At 49.4% G+C, this 20,854-nt stretch overlaps 3 protein-coding genes across 5 annotated transcripts in view; 1 reads left to right on the plus strand and 2 right to left on the minus strand.

Moving 5' to 3' along the window:
- LOC136645330 (major facilitator superfamily domain-containing protein 8-like) overlaps positions 1-3,743 on the minus strand; it is a 30,886-nt gene extending 27,143 nt beyond the window's left edge. The window contains exon 1 of the mRNA XM_066621562.1: positions 3,668-3,743. Coding sequence (XP_066477659.1) covers positions 3,668-3,743 — 76 coding nt within the window. The remainder of the gene's footprint in view (positions 1-3,667) is intronic.
- A 4,366-nt stretch (positions 3,744-8,109) lies between these two features.
- POLR2H (RNA polymerase II, I and III subunit H) lies at positions 8,110-13,413 on the plus strand. The gene is made up of 5 exons (XM_066620270.1): positions 8,110-8,271; positions 9,455-9,538; positions 10,091-10,184; positions 10,951-11,034; positions 12,784-13,413. The coding sequence occupies exons 1-5, from the start codon at positions 8,199-8,201 to the stop codon at positions 12,899-12,901; spliced, it is 453 nt and encodes a 150-aa protein (XP_066476367.1). The 5' UTR covers positions 8,110-8,198; the 3' UTR covers positions 12,902-13,413.
- A 141-nt stretch (positions 13,414-13,554) lies between these two features.
- THPO (thrombopoietin) lies at positions 13,555-20,373 on the minus strand. 3 transcript variants are annotated; one of them, XM_066620267.1, is made up of 5 exons: positions 20,267-20,373; positions 19,053-19,180; positions 17,454-17,504; positions 16,397-16,561; positions 13,555-14,807 (listed from the first exon to the last, which is right to left on the minus strand). In XM_066620267.1, the coding sequence occupies exons 1-5, from the start codon at positions 20,277-20,279 to the stop codon at positions 14,631-14,633; spliced, it is 534 nt and encodes a 177-aa protein (XP_066476364.1). In that variant the 5' UTR covers positions 20,280-20,373; the 3' UTR covers positions 13,555-14,630. The 3 variants fall into 3 exon arrangements, with proteins under 3 accessions (XP_066476364.1, XP_066476363.1, XP_066476365.1); XM_066620266.1 differs by having other exon boundaries at positions 17,418-17,504; XM_066620268.1 differs by having other exon boundaries at positions 17,418-17,504; positions 20,168-20,373.
- Positions 20,374-20,854: the final 481 nt, after the last annotated feature.

The following is a 20,854-nucleotide window of genomic DNA, read 5'->3' on the forward strand; positions in this document are numbered from 1 at the left end:
CGCTACGGCCCTCTCACCAGACTTCCTGAGTTACTGAAGTTATTCACGTTCCTGTAAGTGAGGAATGCCACCAGCCACCCACCCACCCGCTTTTCAGAGAGGGGATATGAAGAGAGAGACCTGGGACTTCAAAAAAATACGGGAGGCCACTGTGTTCAGCTTCCTCTCTTGCCTTATCCCAAGGGCTCCGGACAGTTGCAGACAGGGCTGCGAATGCTTTGCAAGCAGATAAAAGTAGATTTCCACAACTTGTTCCATTTGCATAAATCTGCTTATTTCATGGAGATGCTAAGAAATCTCATTCTCCCTCCCTCAATCACTACTCACTCTCCACTCTGGTGTCTGAGACCTGAGCAAGTATTGCTCACACAATCTCACATCTATCTTTGTAGCCAACAAGGGCTAGAAATCTGCAATTAAAAAAAACAAAACATGAGATATTCTCAGCAGGCTGAATTACATGCCTAGTACTGAATCCTTCCAACTTTCCAGTATGGTTGTAGCCCAGATTATGATATATCTCTTTGGCATTTTCTTTCTGTAGGAATTCTGTGAAATAGGTTTACAGTTTAAGCCTTGTAATCTTGTTCTCCTCGAAGGATCTCTAAGGCTACAGTCCTTTCATGGAAGTAAGCCCCATTTAATTCAGTGGAACTTGCTTCTGTGTAGACATGCATAGGATTGTGCTGTTAGTCACATTTCTGCATCACAACAATCCTACAAGGTGGATTAGGCTGAAAGACAGTGACTTGCTCAAGGCCACCAAGGATTCTTTAGCAACGAGAGGGATTGCCTACTTTTGAATTGTTCCACTAGTCCAGGGGTGCCCAAACCCTGGCCCTGGGGCCACTAGCGGCCCTTGAGGCCTCTCAATGTGGCTCTCAGGAAGCCCCTAGTCTCCAATGAGCCTTTGGCCCTCCAGAGATTTGTTGGAGCCCACACTAGCCTGATGCAACTGCTCTCAGCGTGAGGGTGACTATTTGACCTCTCATGTGAGCTGTGGGATGAGGGCTCCCTCCACTGTTTGCTGTTTCACATCTGTGATGCAGCAGTGGCAGAAAAGGAAAGGCCAGCCTTGCTTTGTGCAAGGCCTTTTATAGGCCTTGAGCTTTTGCAAGACCTTCATTCATTCACACAAGTTCATCTTTAATATATTCATTTATGTAAACTTATGTAAATTTATTCAAATTTTAAATGTACATTAATTTTCCCCCTGCCCCCAACACAGTGTCAGAGAGACGATGTGGCCCTCGTGCCAAAAACTTTGGACACCCCTGCACTAGTCACTAAACCACCCCAGCCCCAGTGATGTTTACTCTTTAGCCTCATCAGTGTCAAGACTTCTGATTGTAACCTTGCAGCACAATCCTACACACTGACACTGAAAAAGAACCCATCCCTTCATCTCAAGTAGGTATCCTCCAGCAGAAGAATGGTTACCTGCCCTTAGTCAAAGCCAGCTCAGGTAACCTAAGCATCACAGCCAAAGCATCATATCCAAATCAAACATTCCTTCCAGAAACCTAGGAGACTGTGGAACAACTCATAATCGTATTCTAGTGCCGCAACAATTTAACTGCACAGGTAAGGGGATGGGAGACGAAGATGGCAGGTATATTAATGTAGGATGCAGGTTCCATACCCCCTTCTCCCTTGGAAGTGGCAAAAGAGTAATGCTCATAAGGCAGGGGAGGGAAAGATTAGGGGACAGGAATTGCATCTTACAGATCCTCACCTTGGCATTTCCTTAGCTTTCCACAGCTCTACAAACCTGGCTGCTGGCTAGAACTAAGTCCAAAGGGGAGATGGCAGAAGTGGGGACAACCTAGAACCCTCCCCCCCCTTTCCCCTTTTTAAGCCAAGTCTCAATCACGGAGCACGCAAAGTACTATAGGAAAAGAATATCTCCAACTTGGAGACTTCATCAAATTTCCTCCCCAGATCTACAACAAATCTGAGAGTAAGGGGTAGGGACAGGGTGACCAGACATCCTCTTTTTCCAGGACATGTTCTCTGTTTTAGCCTCGTGGGCTGAAAAAGAACTTAAATGTCCTCCTTTTCCTCATGAGCAGGCAGCGCAAAGCCTTCTTGTAATTAATAAATTACATTTCATAAATACTATGTAATATAGTTTTAAATTTAATAATAAGTAATATAGTGTTTTAAGTTAACCACATGAAATCCAAAAACAAGTTTTTTAACTTTCATTTCATCATGTCTTACATTTTTCTTGGATGTCCTACATTTTGGGGTGCCTTGTCCTCTTTTACTGTTATGACATCTGGTCACCCTGGGTGGGGGGTCAACAAGCTAGAACCCCATGCATCACTCTCCTGGACGAGCACCTTGGCCAACAAGGGAGCCCATTCAGAACCCGTGGCCAGATAGCACCCAAACTGACATCAAAAGCCTGTTCTGGCTTTGGATAAGGTAATCTTTAAAAAATAATATGACTAAATCAGCAATTTTTAACCTTTTTCATCTCAGAGCACACCACCAAGGTGCTAAAATTGTCAAGGCATACCATCAGCTTTGTGATAACTGACAAGGCACAACATACTTGTCAGTTCGACTCAGTCAGGCCACTGCTTCAGTGATTACATTGGCTGCCAGTTTGTTTCTGGGCTCAATTCAAAGCGCTAGTTTTGACTTTTTAAGCCCTATACTTATTAAGCCCTAATCAGGTCCAGAGTATTTCAGGGACCGCCTCCTTCTATACAACCCAACCTATTCCCCGCCCCCCAGGGTCCTCAGAGGCAGCCTGTCTAACTGTGCCGCCATCAGCAGAGGTGAGGGGAATGGAGGCAAGAATTAGGGCCTTCTTGGTGGTGGCGCCCCATCTGTGGAATTCCCTCCCCTGGAACTGAGAACAGCTCCCTCTTCAGAGTTCTTTCATCAGGGTCCTAAGACCTTTTTATTCAGGGAAGCCATAAGAACAGCCCCACTGGATCAGGCCACAGGCCCATCTAGTACAGCTTCCTGTATCTCACAGCAGCCCACCAAATGCCCCAAGCAGCACACCAGATAACAACAGACCTCATCCTGGTGCCCTCCCTTGCATCTGGCCTTCTGACATAGCCCATTTCTAAAATCAGGAGGTTGCGCATACACATCATGGCTTGTAACCCGTAATGGATTTTTCCTCCAGAAACTTGTCCAATCCCCTTTTAAAGGCGTCCAGGCCAGTCGTCGTCACCACATCCTGTGGCAAAGAGTTCCACAGACCAACCACACGCTGAGTCAAGAAATATTTTCTTTTGCCTGTCCTAACCCTCCCAACACTCAATTTTAGTGGACGTCCCCTGGTTCTGGTGTTATGTGAGCCTTTTTATGCTAACACGGGGGAGGGGGGATGATGCTTTTTTATGAAAGGATTTTAATTACGATCCAAATTTTATCATTTGGAATGTCTTATTAGGTGTTTTTTAATCTTGTTAAGCCGCCTTGAGTACTGCTGGTTTGGGGCCCGCATCCATCAGTGGCCCTAATAATAAACGCCCCTTCCCCCAATTCCTGCAGACCTTTCGGGGCACAGCAGTGTGCCAGGGCGCACCGGTTTAAAACTGCTGGACTCCACGATCCACGGCTTCGGCTGGGCAGAGCTGAGCCCTGGGGCCGCAGGCGCGCCCCCCCCCCGGCTCGCAGCGCGGCCTCTGGCCCCACCTACCGTACTCCACCCCCCCGGCGAGGAAGAGGAGGCCGATGCTGAAGCCGGTCAGCTTCTTCCTCCGCTGGTGCTCCATGCGCCCGGCGTGGCTCTCCTGCCAAGCGGCAGACGCGGCTCGGGGGTGGGGAGGAGTCGGGGGGCAGCGCGGGCGGACCGAGGCTCTCGGGCTTCAACGGCCAGCCGCAGGCGGCATCGCTGCCCAACGCCCCCTGCCCTGCGATGCGCAGCCAGCCCGGAGCGCGCTGCGGCTCCTTCCCCGGCAAGCAGCCCGCCAGGCGCAGAGACGCGGGGCAGCCGGCGCGCCTCCTGCCCGGCCCGGCCCGGCCCAGCTGGGCAGGGAGGCGGGCGGCCAATCAGGGCGCGCCTCCTCTGAGCATCCTCGGCTGCCCCGGAGTGGTCCATTCCCAGCACAGGGAGCCGGGCCGCACCTGGGCAGCGCTCTCCGGAGGCCGCGCCCGCCACCCAGAGGGCGTTATGGGAGGCGAGGCTGGCTGGCTGGGCTGGAAACTGTGGCCTTCCCGGCTTGCAAGCCAAACTTTGCCATCCCAAAAGGAAGGGGGGAAACGGGTATGTGCAGTGGGTGGGCAGGCAGCTGGGGCAGAGCCTCGCCAGCGGAGCCCTTCAAAAGGCACCCCCAACCCATGCAGGGGAGGCAGAGCCTCCCCACAGGTGTCCTTTGAAAAGTGCTGTGTCAGGCACCCAAGCACCCACAATCCACGCAGGTGAAGCACAGCCTCCCCGCTGGAGTCCTTTGAATAGCACTGCCACTGTGTATGGTGCCCAAGCACACATAACCCACACAGGTGAGGAAGAGCCTCCCCACCAGAGTCCTTTGAAAAGCACTGCCACCCCAAGCACCCATAACCCACACAGGGGAGGCAGAGCCTCCCCACAGGTGTCCTTTGAAAAGTGCCATGTGAGGTGTCCAGCACCCACAACCCAAACAGGTGAGGCACAGCCTCCCCCCTGGAGTCCTTTGAAAAGCACTGCCACTGTGTAAGGTCCCAAGCACCCCATAACCCACATAGGTGAGGCAGAGGCTCCCCACTAGAGTCCTTTGAAATGTGCCACCACCATGTGAGACGCCCAAGCACCCACAAACCATGGTGGGGCAAAGCCTCCCCAGCTGAGTCCTTTGAAAACTCCACTGCCATGTGAGGCGCCCAAGCACCAAGCATGTGGATGCTTGGGCACCTCACATGGCAGCAGCGCTTTTTGAAGGACTCCCTGCCTCCCCACCCGCTGTGTGTCCCTCTGGGAAATTCCAGTGATTTAAGCTTCTCTGGGCATGCAGATGGGAAAATGGTGCTCCTCTGCTGAATTATGCCTACCTCAGCAGCTGGTACAAGAGGCCAACCAAGAAAAAGTTGGTCACACTAGTTAATAGCATCATTAAGAAAAGAAGTGCATTTGAAAACAATTTTTATTTTTTTTTGCTGGCCTTTCTCTTGTGCTTTGAGCTGCAGCATTGAGATGGAAAAATGCAACAGGTAACACTGCTGTTGATGACATGCAGACTGAGTGATGGCACAGGAGTCCTTTTTGGAAAAACAAAGAAGTGACCCTGCTTATTGTCTAGATGAAATGATGATAAGAGCCATTCCTGCCTCATATGTCAACACATTCCAAGACTCCTTACAGCATTTTTTCAACTTTAAAAAATAAGCAACCAAATGCATATTAAAATGGAAGGTCAGCACAATGTGCAGTGTAATGAATGCAAATGTTGTCAGAGTGTGTGGGAAAGTCAAATGCCTTTAGGACAGGATTGCACAACTTGTGACCCACTATAGCAGATCAATGCCCACCATTCTTGCCTACCCCTACCAGGTGCTTGGCACCTGTTCTTTCTCTCCTATGTTCTTACACTCTTGGCTCTGTACAGGAGGCTTGAACATACAAATTAGCCTTCCCCTGTCTCCAATCAGTATTAGTTTAATATTGCTACACTGATTGGCAGCCGTTTAGAAGCAGTGATCTTTCCTGCCATACCCAAGATGAGCCAAGGGATGATGATGTCACTGGGTGGCTCTAGATAAGTCACCTATGATAAGGCAGGTTGTGAACAGAGCAAGGGCTTTCTTGGCAGTGGCACTTTGTGGAATGGCCTCCCCAGAGCTTCTCTGGCAAGCTTCTCTGTCCTTTCACCATCAAGCAAAAATGTCTTTCTTTGCTTAGGTACTTGAGCAAGTCCAGCAGCTAGTTTAAACAGCTGTTTTCTTGTTTGGCTGTTTTTAGTGGATGGAAATGTGCCTGTTGTGTTGTGTTGTTTAGTTTCCATGGTGTGGTTTTATTCTTTTTAAATGTACACTTGTCCTTGGAACTTATGCTGAAGGGTGCCTTATCAGTTGTTCTAAAGTAAACAGATAAATGTTGAGATCCCTGTGAAGTGGGGGGGGGGGGCAGCGCAGAGCCACTGGCTCTCCTTCCAATGGTGAGGCTTCCCTTCTTGGAAGGAAACCATGACCAGGCAGAGGCATATGCCTCAATTTTGCTCCACCACCTGGAATGGCTCTGAAGGGGAGGGGCCCCTTGCATGCTGCACTGAGGCTCCCTGCAAAACTTAAGGTGCAATCCTAACCCCTTGTGGCAGTGCTGGAAAGCACTGACATAAGGGCAATGCAGCTCTGAAGTAAGGGAATAAACATTCCCTTACTCTGAGGAGGCCTCTGTGAGTGACACCCAACTGCAGGATGCAGCACATGTCCCATTGGCACCCATTGGCATCAGCACCCATGCCAGTGCTGGAAAGTACTGATATAAGGGGTTAGGATTGTACCCTTAGTGCTTTGCACCCTCTCTAGCTACGCCACTGAATGCAAGCAAGAATGAGGAGTCTCCCTTTTAATGACTGCCATCCAGGCACATGGCACTTTTCAAATAACAAAATCATAGGTCCCTGCCCCAAGGAGCTTACAATCTAAAATTGTCAAGGAGAAACAACAAAGGAAGGTAGGGGGGAGGAGAAAAAAATGCCATTATTTCTTTTCCATGTGCTCAGGCTTAGGGCCCAATCCTATCCCTAACCCTTACCTTGTGGTGGCCTTTGTGACTGTCCCGCTACCACAGTGCCCTGTTGGCACGGCTGCATCAGCACTGGAAAGTTGGATAGGATTGGACCCTAAGGGTGCAATCCTAACCCCTTATGTCAGTGCTTTCCAGCACTGACACAAGGGCAATGCAGCTCTGAGGGAAGGGAACAAACATTCCCTTACTTTGAGGAGGCCTCCGTGAGTGACACCCAACTGCAGGATGCAGCACATGTCCCATTGGCACCGCTATGCCAGTGCTGGAAAGTACTGATTTAAGGGGTTAGGATTGCACCCTAAATCTGTGAGGGCGCAATCCTATCCAATTTTCCAGCACTGGTGCAGCCATCCACTACATCCTGTGGTGGGAAGGCAGTCTTTGAGGCCTCCTCAAGGTATGGGAGCATTTGTTCCCTTACCTCTGGGCTGCATTGCAGTTGCACCAGTGCTGGAAAGTTGGATAGGATTGGGACCTGAGTCACAACAAACTGTGGAGACTCTCCCCAAACAAAGAGTTATATTTTGTTTTAATCCATTTTTGCCCAGCCCACAAGTGTACACATTTGATCCCTGTTGCCTATATGCAATGTTGGGCAGAAACAGCATTTATTAATTAAAATGTGCTAGTTATTAAATAAATTGAATTTTCTGAAAATGCATCTCAAGAACATGGATCATAAATATGCGATAATAATGCAAAAAAATGCAAAATGCGTTTTTATATATGCAAATACACATAAAATGTTTTTTATATGCAAAAATGTTATTTTTGTATGCATTTTGCATTTGAAATACATTTTTGCATGTGTATATTTGCATATATAAAAACTCATTTTGCATATTTGCATTTATTATTTATATATATATAAAATGCTTTCTGCATTTTTTTTGCATTTATTATATTTTAGAAAAATACAATGAATGCAAAAAAAATACAATTTTACATCTCATCTGCCTGATTTCATTATTTTACTAGGAATTTAGCAGCCCAATTCTATTCACACTTTCCTGGGAGTAAGCCCTATTGATTCTATTGGGACTTACTTCTGAGTAGACATGCGTAGGATTGGGCTGTCAGGCTGCAATCCTAACCTCACTTTCCTGGGAGTAAGCCCCATTGACTGTAATAGGTCCTACTTCTGAGTAGGCATGCATTGGACTGGGCTGTTTCCTGGGAGTAAGCCCCATTGAACACAATAGAATTTACTTCTGAGTAGACCTGGTTAGGCTTGTGCCCTAAAATGGGTGTGGTTGGGAAGCAGCTCCGTTCCCTGGGGCTGCTAGGAGGAACCCACGCATGCGCAGCACAGGGAGTTTGCCTCCCGCCCGTCCTGCAGCCCGGCACCAACATGGCCGACTCAGCGTCAGTCAGCTCGCGTCATCGGCAGGCGCCTGCGCCGGAAGTGGGAGGAAGGCCGCGTGCTGGCCTGTCCTGGCACGCCTGACCGAGGCAGGGCGCGCTGCCTGCTCCTGCGGGACTCTCGCCTCCTCCTGGCCCCGCCATGGCCGGCATCCTCTTCGAGGACATCTTCGACGTGAAGGACATCGACCCCGAGGGCAAGAAGTTCGACAGGGGTGAGGAGGGGGCTCTCCCCTTGGGCAGGGGGGCCAGGCCTTGAGGCTGCCAGAGGCTTTGGGCGGAGCAGGGGGGGTGGGGAGGCAGGTGAGGCAGAGCCTCCTCTGTGGGTCCTTCACTGAGCACCAGAACCATGGGAGGAGCAGGGTGGGGAGGCAGGGGAGGCAGAGCCTCCCCAAGGGGTCCTTCAGTGAGCACCAGTGCCATGGGAGGAGCAGGGTGGGGAGGCCCTCCTGGAGTCCCGCTGTGGCTCCACTGAAGTGCCACTGGGTTGCACGTGGGTTGTGTGTGCTTGCACACCTCACATGGCAATGGTGCTTTTCAAAGGACTCCGGGGGGGGGGGAGGCCCTGCCTCACCTGCCTCCCCACCCTGCGCCTCACACAGTGGCGATGCTTTTCAAAGGGCTCCATTGGGGAGGCTCTTCCTCACTTTCCCCCCCCCATCCACCACATGACAGGTGTTACGACTAGTTCGACATCGAGTCCTTCCCAAGGACCCAGGATACCTGACTTTTATCCTGCTTTGCAGTTATAAATTCTATCACAAGATGTAAGCTGTTCCCAGTAAAGCTGCTTTTTGCAGTTGGTGGGTGATAATTTCAGTGGCCCCGATGCTGTTCTCAAAGATGTCTTGGAATTGCACCAAGGGTGCCGATCACCACTGCAATTATGCTGGTCTTCTTCTGACACAACCTTTCAATTTCTGTATGGAAATGTTTGTATTTTGTTATTTTTACCAGTTCTTTTTCTCCTACTCTGCTATCACCTGGTATTGCGATATATATTTTGAATTTTTTTTCTTCTGGACTGCAGTTATGGTTGGTGTATTGTGTGCTAGATGGCACACAATGGAAATGGAGATGGCTATGGAAATCCCATATTTTTGAGTTTCCATTTTCAACAGATTTTTCAAAACACTTGTCCTGTGCTGCCATTTTAAAACCCCTGTCAGCTATCCTTACCCCCAACTATCTCACAGTTGCCACCATTTAGCATAGCACAGTGTGGATACTACAGACACTTACAGTATTAATGGACCAAGTGCATTACAGCCCTGTCCCCAATTCACTATTTTTTGAATAGGCTCTCAAGATGATCTTGTTGCATATGGCTTCTGTATTTCATCCATAAGTTCTCCTGCCTTCCATGTCCATAACTGACACCAGATTTGTTTCCCTCAGTATCCCGGCTACATTGTGAGAGCGAGTCCTTCAAGATGGATCTTATTCTGGATGTGAATGTGCAGATCTATCCTGTTGATCTTGGTAAGTGGTGTGGAAAAGGGGGGGGGGTTGTTTGCTAAGCTCTACAGGTGCCTGTGGAACATTTCCTGGTAAATGCATTTCTTCAGCTGCACGATTGAGCCGTCGTCTGGGCGCAATGCTGTGCCCAGAGAATGGTGCCAGTGCTTGGTGCGATGTGTTCTTGCTCTTGCTACTGCTGCACTATAAACCTCCTAATATACCTTCCTGTGCACTAGATGTAGCGCACAGGAAGCTGGACTAGATGGGCCTTTGGACTGATCCAGCAGGGCTCTTCTTCTGTTCCTATGTAACCCGTCATGTTCGACAGTTGAATTCAGCATTGCGTGTTATGTTCCTCTGAATGCCTTTTGGCTCTGCTTCAAGCATTCCCTTCATCTTCCCCATAAGACCAGAGCAGTTCTCTCCAAAGTGTTGCATTTTTATATGCCTTCTTTTAAATTTTATATATGACCTTGGGCCTTCTATCTATGCAAGGCTTGGGCCTTCAATAGCCATGCTGGCCAGTCTTACCTGAGAGTTGTTTTAAACTGTTTGTCTTCTCATGGATTTCAGGTGACAAATTTCGCCTAGTAATTGCCAGCACATTGTATGAAGATGGGACCTTGGATGATGGAGAATATAACCCTACTGATGACAGGCCGTCCAGGTAATGGAAAGTCATTGTTGCAAGGGGAGTAAGCCCATCTGGTGTTGAGTCACAAATTGGGTTGTCTGAGCCCTTCCACACTCAGGTTGGGGGTCTGAATTTTCAAAGCCAGCAAAAGATAGTGGAGACCAGTGCTGTGATTAAATGCTCTTCCTTTCAGGTTTCTTGCAAGAGTCAAGGACTAGTTGCTGCTTGTAGTATACAGCTGAGTAATAGTAGGTCCAAGATCCAGTCATATTTGAAGTGTAAGCACAGCTGCTTCAATATCTGCAATTCTTAATCCATAATAATCTGCTCCTCCTGTATGAAGTGCCTAACCTGAGAATTCACCAAGAGGTGCGTTTCAGGTAATCCCTCTAGTTTTCTAAGCTCTTCTGGCCTATAAAGAAGGAACTTAAAAAGCAGCTGTGTTATGTTGTCTTGGCAGAGATGCAAGACAGCTAAGGAGAGCCCTCAAAGTTTATCAATCCAGTTCACAAGAAGGACTGAAAGATCTGGGAGTCTGTCAGTCCCATGTTTTGCTCTTCTGATATTTAAATGTTGTGTTGTGCTTTGCTAAGCAGATTTGGCAAATCTGCATCTTCATTGGCGTGTTTATATCAGTTGTATCATATGATTAAGGAGGGGCTTTTTTCTGGAAACAAAGAATAGTGTTTCTGGAGTAGTTGTCTATGATATAGTGATGTTTAAAATATGTTATCTATCTAGAAACTTTAAAAAGAAATCATGTATATCCCTTTCTTTGCACTGTTTTCCTTGCTCACAGAGCTGACCAGTTTGAATATGTGATGTATGGAAAGGTGTACAGGATTGAGGGTGATGAGACATCTACAGAGGCAGCGACACGCCTGTAAGTCTCCTACTCTTTTTGGGCTTCCTTATGTTTGCAGATCAGTGTGATATTTGAAATGAGCCAGTGTATGTTCGTACTTGTGTATACACTACACTCCATAAGCCTTCTGGCCATGGAGTTTGCTCTTGGAGAGGCTATTTAACTAAAGCAGGGGTGCCCAAACCTCGACCCTGGGGCCACTTGCAGCCCTCGAGGACTCCCAGTCCAGCCCGCTGTGAGCCCCCAGTCTCCAGTGAGCTCTGACCCTCTGGAGACTTGCTGGAGCCTGCGCTGGCCTGAGGCAACTGCTCTCAGCATGACAGCCAACTGTTCAACCTCTTGTGTGAGCTGTGGAACGTGGGCTCCCTCCACTGCTTATGGGTTGACGTCTGTGATGCAACAGTGGCAGCAAAGGAAAGGCCGACCTTGCTTTGTGCAAGACCTTTTATAGGCCATGAGCTATTGCAAGACCTTCATTCATTTATGTAAATTTACTCAGATTTCAAATGTAAATTAACTCTTTTTTTTCCCGGCCCCCAACACAGTGTCAGAGAGATGATGTGGCCCTCCTGCCAAAAAGTTTGGACACCCCTGAACTAAAGAGTCATTTAAAATCTAGAGATAATTTTCTGGTTGGCATGCAGGTGGTTGAAAGCAGCAGACCAAGTACCACATGGGCTGCCTTCATTTTTCAGATTTTGGCCATTTGGTTCTGTTCAGCTTTGTGACCGCCCTCTACAGCCATTCACAAATCTGGAGAAATAGTGGAGTGGTAATGCTGGGCTCAGCCAAGTGCTTGGCAGCTACCACCGAATGCCTCTCCGTATGGTAGAGGCCATGTGAACTTTTTTGCAGCTACCATGTGACTCCCAGTTGTCTGCCCTGTTGCCTCCACAGTGACCCTTGAGCCAAATGCAGCCCACCAGCTATGGATTATGACCTGCTTGAGGGTCCTGTGTTCTTGCAATCTTAGACAGACAGCCAAAACAGGAGGTTTATCAAGCCTCTGATGTTGCACTTGGTGTGGAGACCTTCAACTAATGCAAGAGCAGCCTATAAGTCTAATGCAAAAGATCGTGTGGTCTTTCCCCATCCCACCCCTTGCTGCTTCCACCTGAACATGTACATTAACACAGAAAATTCCCTAATACTGAGTTGCACCATTGGTCTGTCTAGATCAGTACTGTCTACAGTGACCAGCAGCAGCTCTCCAGGGAAATTTTAGGCCGGGATCTTTCTCAGCCTTGTTTTGTAATGCGAGAAATTGCAGGGTCAAGATAGGAGCACAAGGGACACCTTGTAATGCCTGGGACCTTTTGCTTGCAAGCCATGTGCTCTTACCACTGAGCTGCAGCCCCTGTTTGTATTGGGCTATTTGTCTGCAAGCCATTTTTCCTACACTTTAGAAAGTTGGGTAGGGGAATCCTTCTTGCGAAACAGTTTCCTGTGCATACATTATCTACCCAAAATACTGCTGAAGCTGCTTAAGTCATGGGAAAACGGCCAGAGCTGTGTGGCAGGGCCTGTGCTTTGTATGCACAAGATCCCAAGTTCAGTTTCTGACGTCTCCAACCACAACTTGGTTAGTGGGGCAGGCAGATATCCCTGCCTGAGACCTCAGAGAGCTGCAGCTAAGTATACAATAGTTGGACTTTGTGTGGAAAGCAGTATCAAAAGTGAGGCTTGCTTTGGCCCTTAGTTCCCCCCCCCCCAGTTCTTGCAGCTCCACTCCTACTTCTCACCTCTGCCCTCTCTTCTTTCCTTCAGCTCTGCTTATGTGTCCTACGGCGGCCTGCTGATGAGACTCCAGGGGGATGCCAATAACTTGCATGGCTTTGAAGTGGATTCCAGGGTTTATCTTCTGATGAAGAAACTGGCCTTCTAAGTGACCCGAGAGCCAGATGGTTGGAGGCTGTAGTGGCACCTTGACTTGTGGACAGAATGCCTTTACTCCCCCTGTATCAGTGGAGGAGAGCTCAACAGTGGCTTATTCACAATACCACTGTCCTTGGTCTCCTACCTCGTCTCTCTCCATGAGTTCTCTGTCTGTTAGAAGAATCCGGGGCATCTGACTTCCAAATTCCAGAAGGACAGTGCTTTGAAAACATCCAGAGTGTCTCCTGATGAGAGGGAGGCAGAGGGCCGAGGTGAATGAGAACTTCTCTTACCAATGCTGGAGGGACTCTATCTACACATCCAGGCTGTGATGTTTCCCTCTCGTTCTACAGGTCCAGTTTCTTGAAAATCAGCCCTGTCAATTCAGGCAGGCTGGGAACACTGACTTTTTGTTATGCTAAGCTAACTGCCCGCTTCAGAAAAGTGCCTCAGCTGGATGCAGTGGGCTCTGGATTTCATCTTAGTTGTGTTATAGTAATTAAACTTAGTTTTTTTTTCATATTTGGTTGGGCTTCAACCAAATCTTTCCTAGGGAAAGGTTCATAAGTGTGTTTGCGAGGAAGTGAGTGGCTCGGGAAGAGAGAGACCTCAAGGCTCAGCAGTCAGAAAACCAAAGTCTGCAGGCTGATTTTAAGTTATCCAGTCTGTTTTATTAACAAAAATAGATTAGATTTGCATCTTCTTCACAAAGTTGGGGGTTGCCTGGCACAGGATTCGGATTCACTTCCTCAAGGTTTCATCACAGATGGGGAAGAAGACCTTAACACTCCTGGGCAGCAGGACCATAATAGTCAGTCAAGGATAAGAAAAGCCTTGCTGGATCAGGCCAAACACCTGTCTAGTCCAGCATCAGATGCCTCTGGGAAGCAGGAGTTGAAGGCAGGCCCTTGTTTTGCCCCTGCTTCCCTGCTCCAGGTCATGTTTTGAGGCAGACCGCCTGTGAACATGGAGGTAGCAAACAGCTGTCATAACTAGTGATCATGTGATAGCAAGTGACCTATGCTAAGCAAGGAGTTATTGCTCCGTAACTGGCAGTCCCTATCTAACTGAACCTTAGCAGAAACATTCTGCATGTTTTCAGGGTTCCTTAGCAACTGGAGCCGCTGTACTTGTTCTGTCTCAAAACCAAGAGGGAAGCTCAGAAGCTGCATATATTTTAAAGGAATTCTGCCACTGCCGCCACCTGTGTGCCTCACAGATGGGCAGCCAAGTTGGAGCCATCTAGCATGGAGGAACCCTTCTCTCCTCCCAAGAGCGTCTGGGCTGGGAAGGGGAGAGCACGACCTTGACCAGATCCAGGACAGATGGGGAAGGTGAATTTGCATTCCTTGTGTATTGCGTTTATCCTGAAAATCACATCACAGGGATTTATCCCTGAAGCAACTATTTCACTTCAAGAACAAATAGCTGTTTCAGAGGTGTAATTTTTCAGGATAAAAATAGTGTGCAGGAAAAGAATGAACCTTCCCCCACATGCAGCTCAATCTGGCCAGAATCACCTTTCCCACACATGGCTGCTTCTAAAAAATAAAGAGGCACTTCTGGTTGGAAGAAAACATTTGTGCGCTCATGTAGTTGGCCCTTTTCTCCTGGGGGTTTGGCCTTGTACTCTGTTCTTCCACTTGTGGCCACCAGAGGGCCTGCCGTCTCGTTCGACTTGGACCAGCTCCCAGCAGAGTCTTTCACTGCTTTCTTGAGGTAGCTCATTTGGAAGGGTGCTAAAGGACAGGGTTGGCAGCCCTGCTCTCTCCACCACAGGAGTCTTTCCCCAAGTCATGGAAAAGGAAGCGCAACTTTCCTTGCACAAGCTGCTTGTAGGTCTGGAAGATCATCCTAAGGTTTGTCTCTGGAATTAACTGGGAGGTTCTCTCAGGCAGCCCACCAGAGTCCTGTTCCTAAAGTGAGAAAACAAATATGCACAGATGTGCTTGTCAGGGCTCAGGACCTCAGCAGCTCTCAAATCTTGGACCCAAGAGGTGTCAAGTAGGATTCAGCCTCTGCCCCACCAGCAGACTCAGACTACAGGAGGAAACTGCAAGCAAGACAGAGATGTCTTGATTGCTGCCACTGACAGCGGAGCATGGTGACTTCATGTCGCTAACATATAATGTTGTTATTTACTATCAGTGAGCCAATACACAGTCTTGGGCCTAAGCTTTGAAACCCCCCAAATGATTTGAGGTGCTGAACTCTGAAGGTTTGTATAGGCTTGCCAACATTTTAGGTCCTGCTCTACCTTCAAGAAATGAGGCAGGTGGGCACAAGAGACAGACCCTTTTCAGGTGTGTCTCTGACAATGGAACGCCCACCCAAAGGAAGCCTCCCTGATCTAGTTCCTGTTCACTTTTGTCAAGTGGTGAACATCTGGCTGGTTAAGAGAAATTTTGAGTGCCAGTTTGCCAGTGCTGCCTGAGGCTGGATACTGCTGGATATTGCTTTTCCTGTAAGACTGTTTTGCTGAGTTTTCAATATTTTTTCAAATTTCTGGTTTTGTCATAGACTGTTTGCCTTGTGGGTCCTTTGGGCCTGAACATACAGGATGCAATCACCAGTTAAATAATGGCCCACTGCAATGCACGGCTGCCTAACACTGAGTGAAACCATGTCTGTAGCTAGCCCAGTATTGTCTGCCCTGACCAGCCATTTGCTCTTCAAGAACTCAAGCAAGAGTAAGCACTCCCATCACATGCTACGGATGTGACATCTAACAGAGCTCGGTGCCAGGGATCAAACCCGAGCCCTTTTCATGCAAACTGTTTGCTACTGAGCTTGGTGCTCAGTGTGTTTCTTTGCACTGAGCCGTCAGGAGGTACAGCCCTGGCTGCACAGGGACGGGTGGAAAGTGTGCTTCTGAGTGTGTGTGTAGAGGTACATGTCTGTGTTACTGTTTCCCATGTTCCAAGACCCTGCCCCAATACTGAACATACAGTGTGTGAGCCCTGTCCCTCATTAAGCCTTTGTGCTGGGCGGAGCCCATTTCTCTATCTGGTCCTGTACTAGAGGAAAGCTCCCCACGAGCTCCCTGTTTTTCACTGTAGCCATTAATCTCAATTAGTGTTGTTTTCAAATTAAAACTGCTCCCTTTGCTTTCAGCAGCAGCCTGCCATGCAGAAGTGAAGTCTTTCTAAGCATGTAGCTAAGTGTTGGGAACAAGCATCTTCCTATTTTCTCTAGCGACCACCCATGGCAGAGCAAGGATGTGCAGTAGGCGGGGAGGCAGAGCCTCCCCACTGGAGTCCTTCAAAAAGTGCCACCACCACGTGAGACATGCAAGCACTATAACCCATGCACTATGTCTCCATCCATGCCTCACCCAGCAACAGCGCTTTTCGAAGGACTCTGGTCTCAAAGGACCGCACATCCCTGCGGCAAAGTTCTGAAAGAGGCTTGCTTGTCCTTCCCTGCCATGGGACTGAAGAAGTGGAAGAAATGGTTAAGGTCGATTGTGGCCCAAGAAGCTGCTGGCAGTCCCTGTGCCTCTCACCTGCCACCCTAAGTTTCGTAGCTGCAGGAGGAAGGAGCTGGCTTTCTCGTAAAGCTGCTGAAGCAGCACAAAGGCGCATCCTGTCTGCAGCTCTTGTTGCGCAGCTACTGTGCCATCCACCAGCTTAGCCAGGTCGTGGAGGACTTCCTGCCCTTTAGCCTGGTTCTGAAAGAAAGACAGGAGCCCCATGACCCTCGCAGTCCGTTAAAAAGGAAACAGGAGGTGGGGATATAGCAGAAGGAGAACTGCTTTTCATGCACAAAGTCCCAGTCCCAGGAATCCCTAAACTGGGCTGGGGAAGCCCTCTTCAGAGTCTCTGGAGAGACCCTGAGCAAACCGGATCCAGGTCAGGTGCAGGAGTAGGCAGCTTCTTGTGTCCAGTGAAGTTCTCCTGACCTCAGTGGCTTTTAGAGGTGGTCCCAAGGGATAAGCCAAGCCCCAGGACCTCCACCCACCCAAGTTTTTGAGTCTGCCACTTCCCTACCTCTTGTGTTCCCATGTTCTTCAGAGGCTGCCCTCTTTAGAATTGCCAGAGTTTTCCCTGCCTATTAATTTTTACCTATCACTGGAACAGGGCCAGTGAGATGTCTTTGCTTATCTTCAGCACCTGGTCTGCAGTTTCCAAACATGGAGCTTGTCGGTTGTGAACCTCCTGCTCATCAACTTTGTTGGATGACCCCTGAGTTTATTTCTTGGCTCTTCTCTCACCCCACACCATTTACAGTTTTATAAACTTCCTAGGGATAGATTGCGACAGACAGACAGAGAACCCCCCAACAACATGTCCTGGCCCAACCCTCAATCCACAGAGGCAGTGCTGGTGCCAGATTGTTTGGGGTCATGGGGGCAAAGACCTGCCCTGAACCTCCCTTTGCATTACCCACCCCCTGCATGACATGTTGGGTGCTACCCCCACCATCAATACTGGGAGTTCAGAGTTCGGCTTGGCAAAGTGGGCTTTAAGAAAAAGCCTGGCCCGGCCAACCCTTTTGCCACCCTTGCATGCAGGGCTTGTCCTTACGGTCTTTATCATCCATTCTCCAAGGCTGAAACCCACCAGGGGCAAATGCACAGGCTGCTGGAGCACAGGCAGCTCTTCACACTGGTTCTGCAGAGAGAAGACAGAAAACACTGAGAGAAGGGGCTAGGTCTAGCTAATTGGTTGACTCAGAAACCATCCTCCAGGTAAATGCAACCTCCAGTGCTTGATCTCCAGCTGTACCATCTCATGATGATACACGAGGTGCAAACATCACTCACTTCCATGGAATTTGTTGTGTATCCAAATGACATCATGTTCCATTTCCAGTTCTCCTGAAATACAGATCAGTCTAGAAGGGCTACAGCTTTGTCAGCCAGACTTGTGTGTGGAGTTCTTTGAACCATCCTCAGATACAGATGATTTAAAATGCTAGATTGCAGTCATAGGTATGCTTTTTTTAATTTTGAAAGATTTCCCCTGCCTTTCTCCTACTTTGGGTGGCTCACAAATATACATAAATTAAAAATAATTACAATAAAATATCAGTAGCGACCACAAATCGTACAAGAAGAAGCAGCAACACAGACACAGCAAGGAATAAGGCAGCTCAGCACAACTAAACCAATCAAAACAAAATCAGGGAAGGTCTGGTGAAAAAGCAGCCCCTCTGGCCTCCTGGTCCTAAGCCATTTAGGGTACAATCCTAACCAAGTTTCCAGCACTGGCATAGCTGTCTCAGTGGGGCATGCCCTGCATCCTGCAGTTGGGGGACAGTCATGGAAGCCTCCTCAAGGTAAGGGAATATTTGTTCCCTTACCTTGGAGTTGCATTGCCCTGATGTCAGTGCTGGAAAGTTGCTTAGGATTGCGGCGTTAGTGTGTTAAAGGTAAGAAGCAGTATTTTGAATTGCGTCTAAAAACAAATTGGCTGTCAATGCAGCCATCCAAGTGGTCGCATGACATGATTATAACACCTTGCTCCAGACCTGTATGGCTTCATTTTGTACTAGCAGAAATGTCCACAGTCTCCAATGGCAGCCCCACGTAGAACGCATTGCAGTTGTCCGCTCAGAAGATGACCTTCTGAGCACGGGTCAGCGTGGCCACTCATGAATGGGTATGGACTGAATGGGTGCAGCTGGCACAGCAGCAGGAATGGACAAAAGCACCCTGGACATCAGCCACTACCCAGGTCCAAAAGCACCCTCAGACTTTACATTTGATCCACCAGGAGGAGTGCAACCCGCCCCCTCGAGCAGGCTGAAGCTATGCTGCCAATCGGGGTCTTCTGACCATGAGAACGTCTGCCTCACCCAGATTAAATTTCAGCTTGTTTGCCCACATCCAGCCGTTTGCTGACTTCAGGCTCTGGTTTTGAACCTGCTCACAGCCTCCCCAGTCGGAGGTAACAAAGATTCATGGCCATCAAACCCCACTCAAGAGGGAACTCAAGGGCCCAATGGTTGGGCAGCAGCTTCATATGTCTCTCTTCCCTGCTGTAAAATGTTGGAGGGTATCATGAGAGGCCTCTGTCTGTTACAGGTACTCAGACAGGACACCCATGAGGGTGGGATGGAAGCCCTGGAGACAAACCCCAGTCTACTCGAATAGCAGAGGCAGCAGGCATCTCAGACTCCCCATCCCTCTGGGAGGACGACAAGAGGACTTCCCTTACCACGGCTTCCTCCATGTCCATGGCGTCAGCGATGTATTTCTGGATCAGCCGCCTGTCACATATCAAACCCATGGGATTCATCCTGGTCAGCTGTATGTGAAGCAGGAGTGCAGTGAGAAGCAGCAGCCCTGCAGGGGGAGAAGACAAAGCAACAGGCCTCCTAGGACTCAGCACCCACCAAGGCAGGTTCACAGTCCTCTTGCTAGCCCTGCCTTCCTCTCTGCCAGGCAGCCACATGGCATGTCCAGTACCTGGAATTGCCTGATATCCTGAGACACAACCCTTTCCCTTTCCCTTTCCCAGGCAGAGGCAGGCACATCACCAAATAAAATGGGGGGGCGGTGCATTTGGCATGTCTCCATAGGGGTTGGGCCAGCTCTGGCTGTTCAGATAATTGAATTAGAGTTGCATCAAAAGTTTAAATCAGGCAACCTAAATGTTTAATCAAATGAACATTGCAAATGTTCCGTGTGTGTGTGTGTGTGTGTGTGGGCACAGATATGCTAGAAACTGAGAATGATTTCAAACCACTTTCAAGCATGGCCTCTCCCAGTTTGAAGAGACACTTGGCCAACAGTCTGAGGCTAAGAGGCAAAGAAGGAAGGCCCATAGCCAGGGAGACAGACCAGGGACAGACTGCACTTGCTCCCGGTGTGGAAGGGATTGTCACTCCCGGATTGGCCTTTTCAGCCACACTAGACGATGTTCCAGAACCACCTTTCAGAGCGCGATACCAGAGTCTTTCGAGACTGAAGGGTGCCAACAACTTCCTACCACGTGGAGGCCTTGGGGACTGTAGTTTCACATAGCAAATAGTCAGGGACTCCTGTGCCCCCTTGCTCCTGAAACTGTTTCCCACATGCTGTTCCCACGGCCAAGGACCGTGGCAGGGATCCATAAGGGTCACAGTTCCAGTTTGCCTGCTCCTGGTTCATGCTTGGCCCTCTCGTGGCCAGGCTGGGGGTGACACTGCACCGTGCAGCTCCCAGCCTCGGAGATCAGCCCCAGCCTGCTCCCGCCCATGTGCCGAATGCCGTTCCCTCCACCACCACCACCGCCCCTCACACTTTGAGGGGAACCACTTCCAGGTGACGGGGTGTGCCCTGCAAGCTGACCTCTCGCTGGAGAGCCCAGGAGTCCTGCCCATGTCCTGCCAGAGGGACCACCTGGAGCTCGAGGGGGGCGGCACCTCTGCCCACTCAGCACTCACTCACAGTTCAGCTCCATGCCAAGCTGGCTGTCTGGTCACTGCATCTTCCTGCCAGAGGACAGCAGCTGTGCTCCAGCTCCTGCCTGGCTTCCATTGAAGGCTGCTGGACTGCTGAGGCACCAGGAGAGCTGAGCGGAATGAAGGCCCAGGAAGCTCCTGGTTCCAGGCAAGGCTCCCTGCGCAGTTCCCGGCTCTCCAAAGCAGTGTGTCATGTGGCTTCCTGTTGTGCTGCTGCTGACCTCTGGGCCCGAAGCCTGAGCCTTCAGGAAGACTTCCCACCTCCAGACGTTTCCTCCTTGGCTCCCGGTGGATGGATGAGGCAAGCGCTGACAAAGCTGGCTGGGTCGCCTGGCAGGCACAAGGCTGTCACCCCACACAACTCACAGCCTGCTGCACCTGCCCCCTGGGGTTAGAGAGACGGGGGAGTCCAGTGGTCCTGAGGCTGGCCTACAGAGTCCCTCTTTGGCCTGGGGCTCCGGTTTCAAAGCCTTCGGTGGAGAGAGAGTCCAGTGTCCCTTGAAGGTATCCAAAAGTGCTACCTGCTGGAAAGCGAGGGCGGTCAGTGTGTGGCCAAAGGAAGGGTTCACATTTG

This window comes from Tiliqua scincoides, chromosome 3 (genome assembly GCF_035046505.1).
Source record: "Tiliqua scincoides isolate rTilSci1 chromosome 3, rTilSci1.hap2, whole genome shotgun sequence".
NCBI classification, from domain to species: domain Eukaryota; kingdom Metazoa; phylum Chordata; class Lepidosauria; order Squamata; family Scincidae; genus Tiliqua; species Tiliqua scincoides.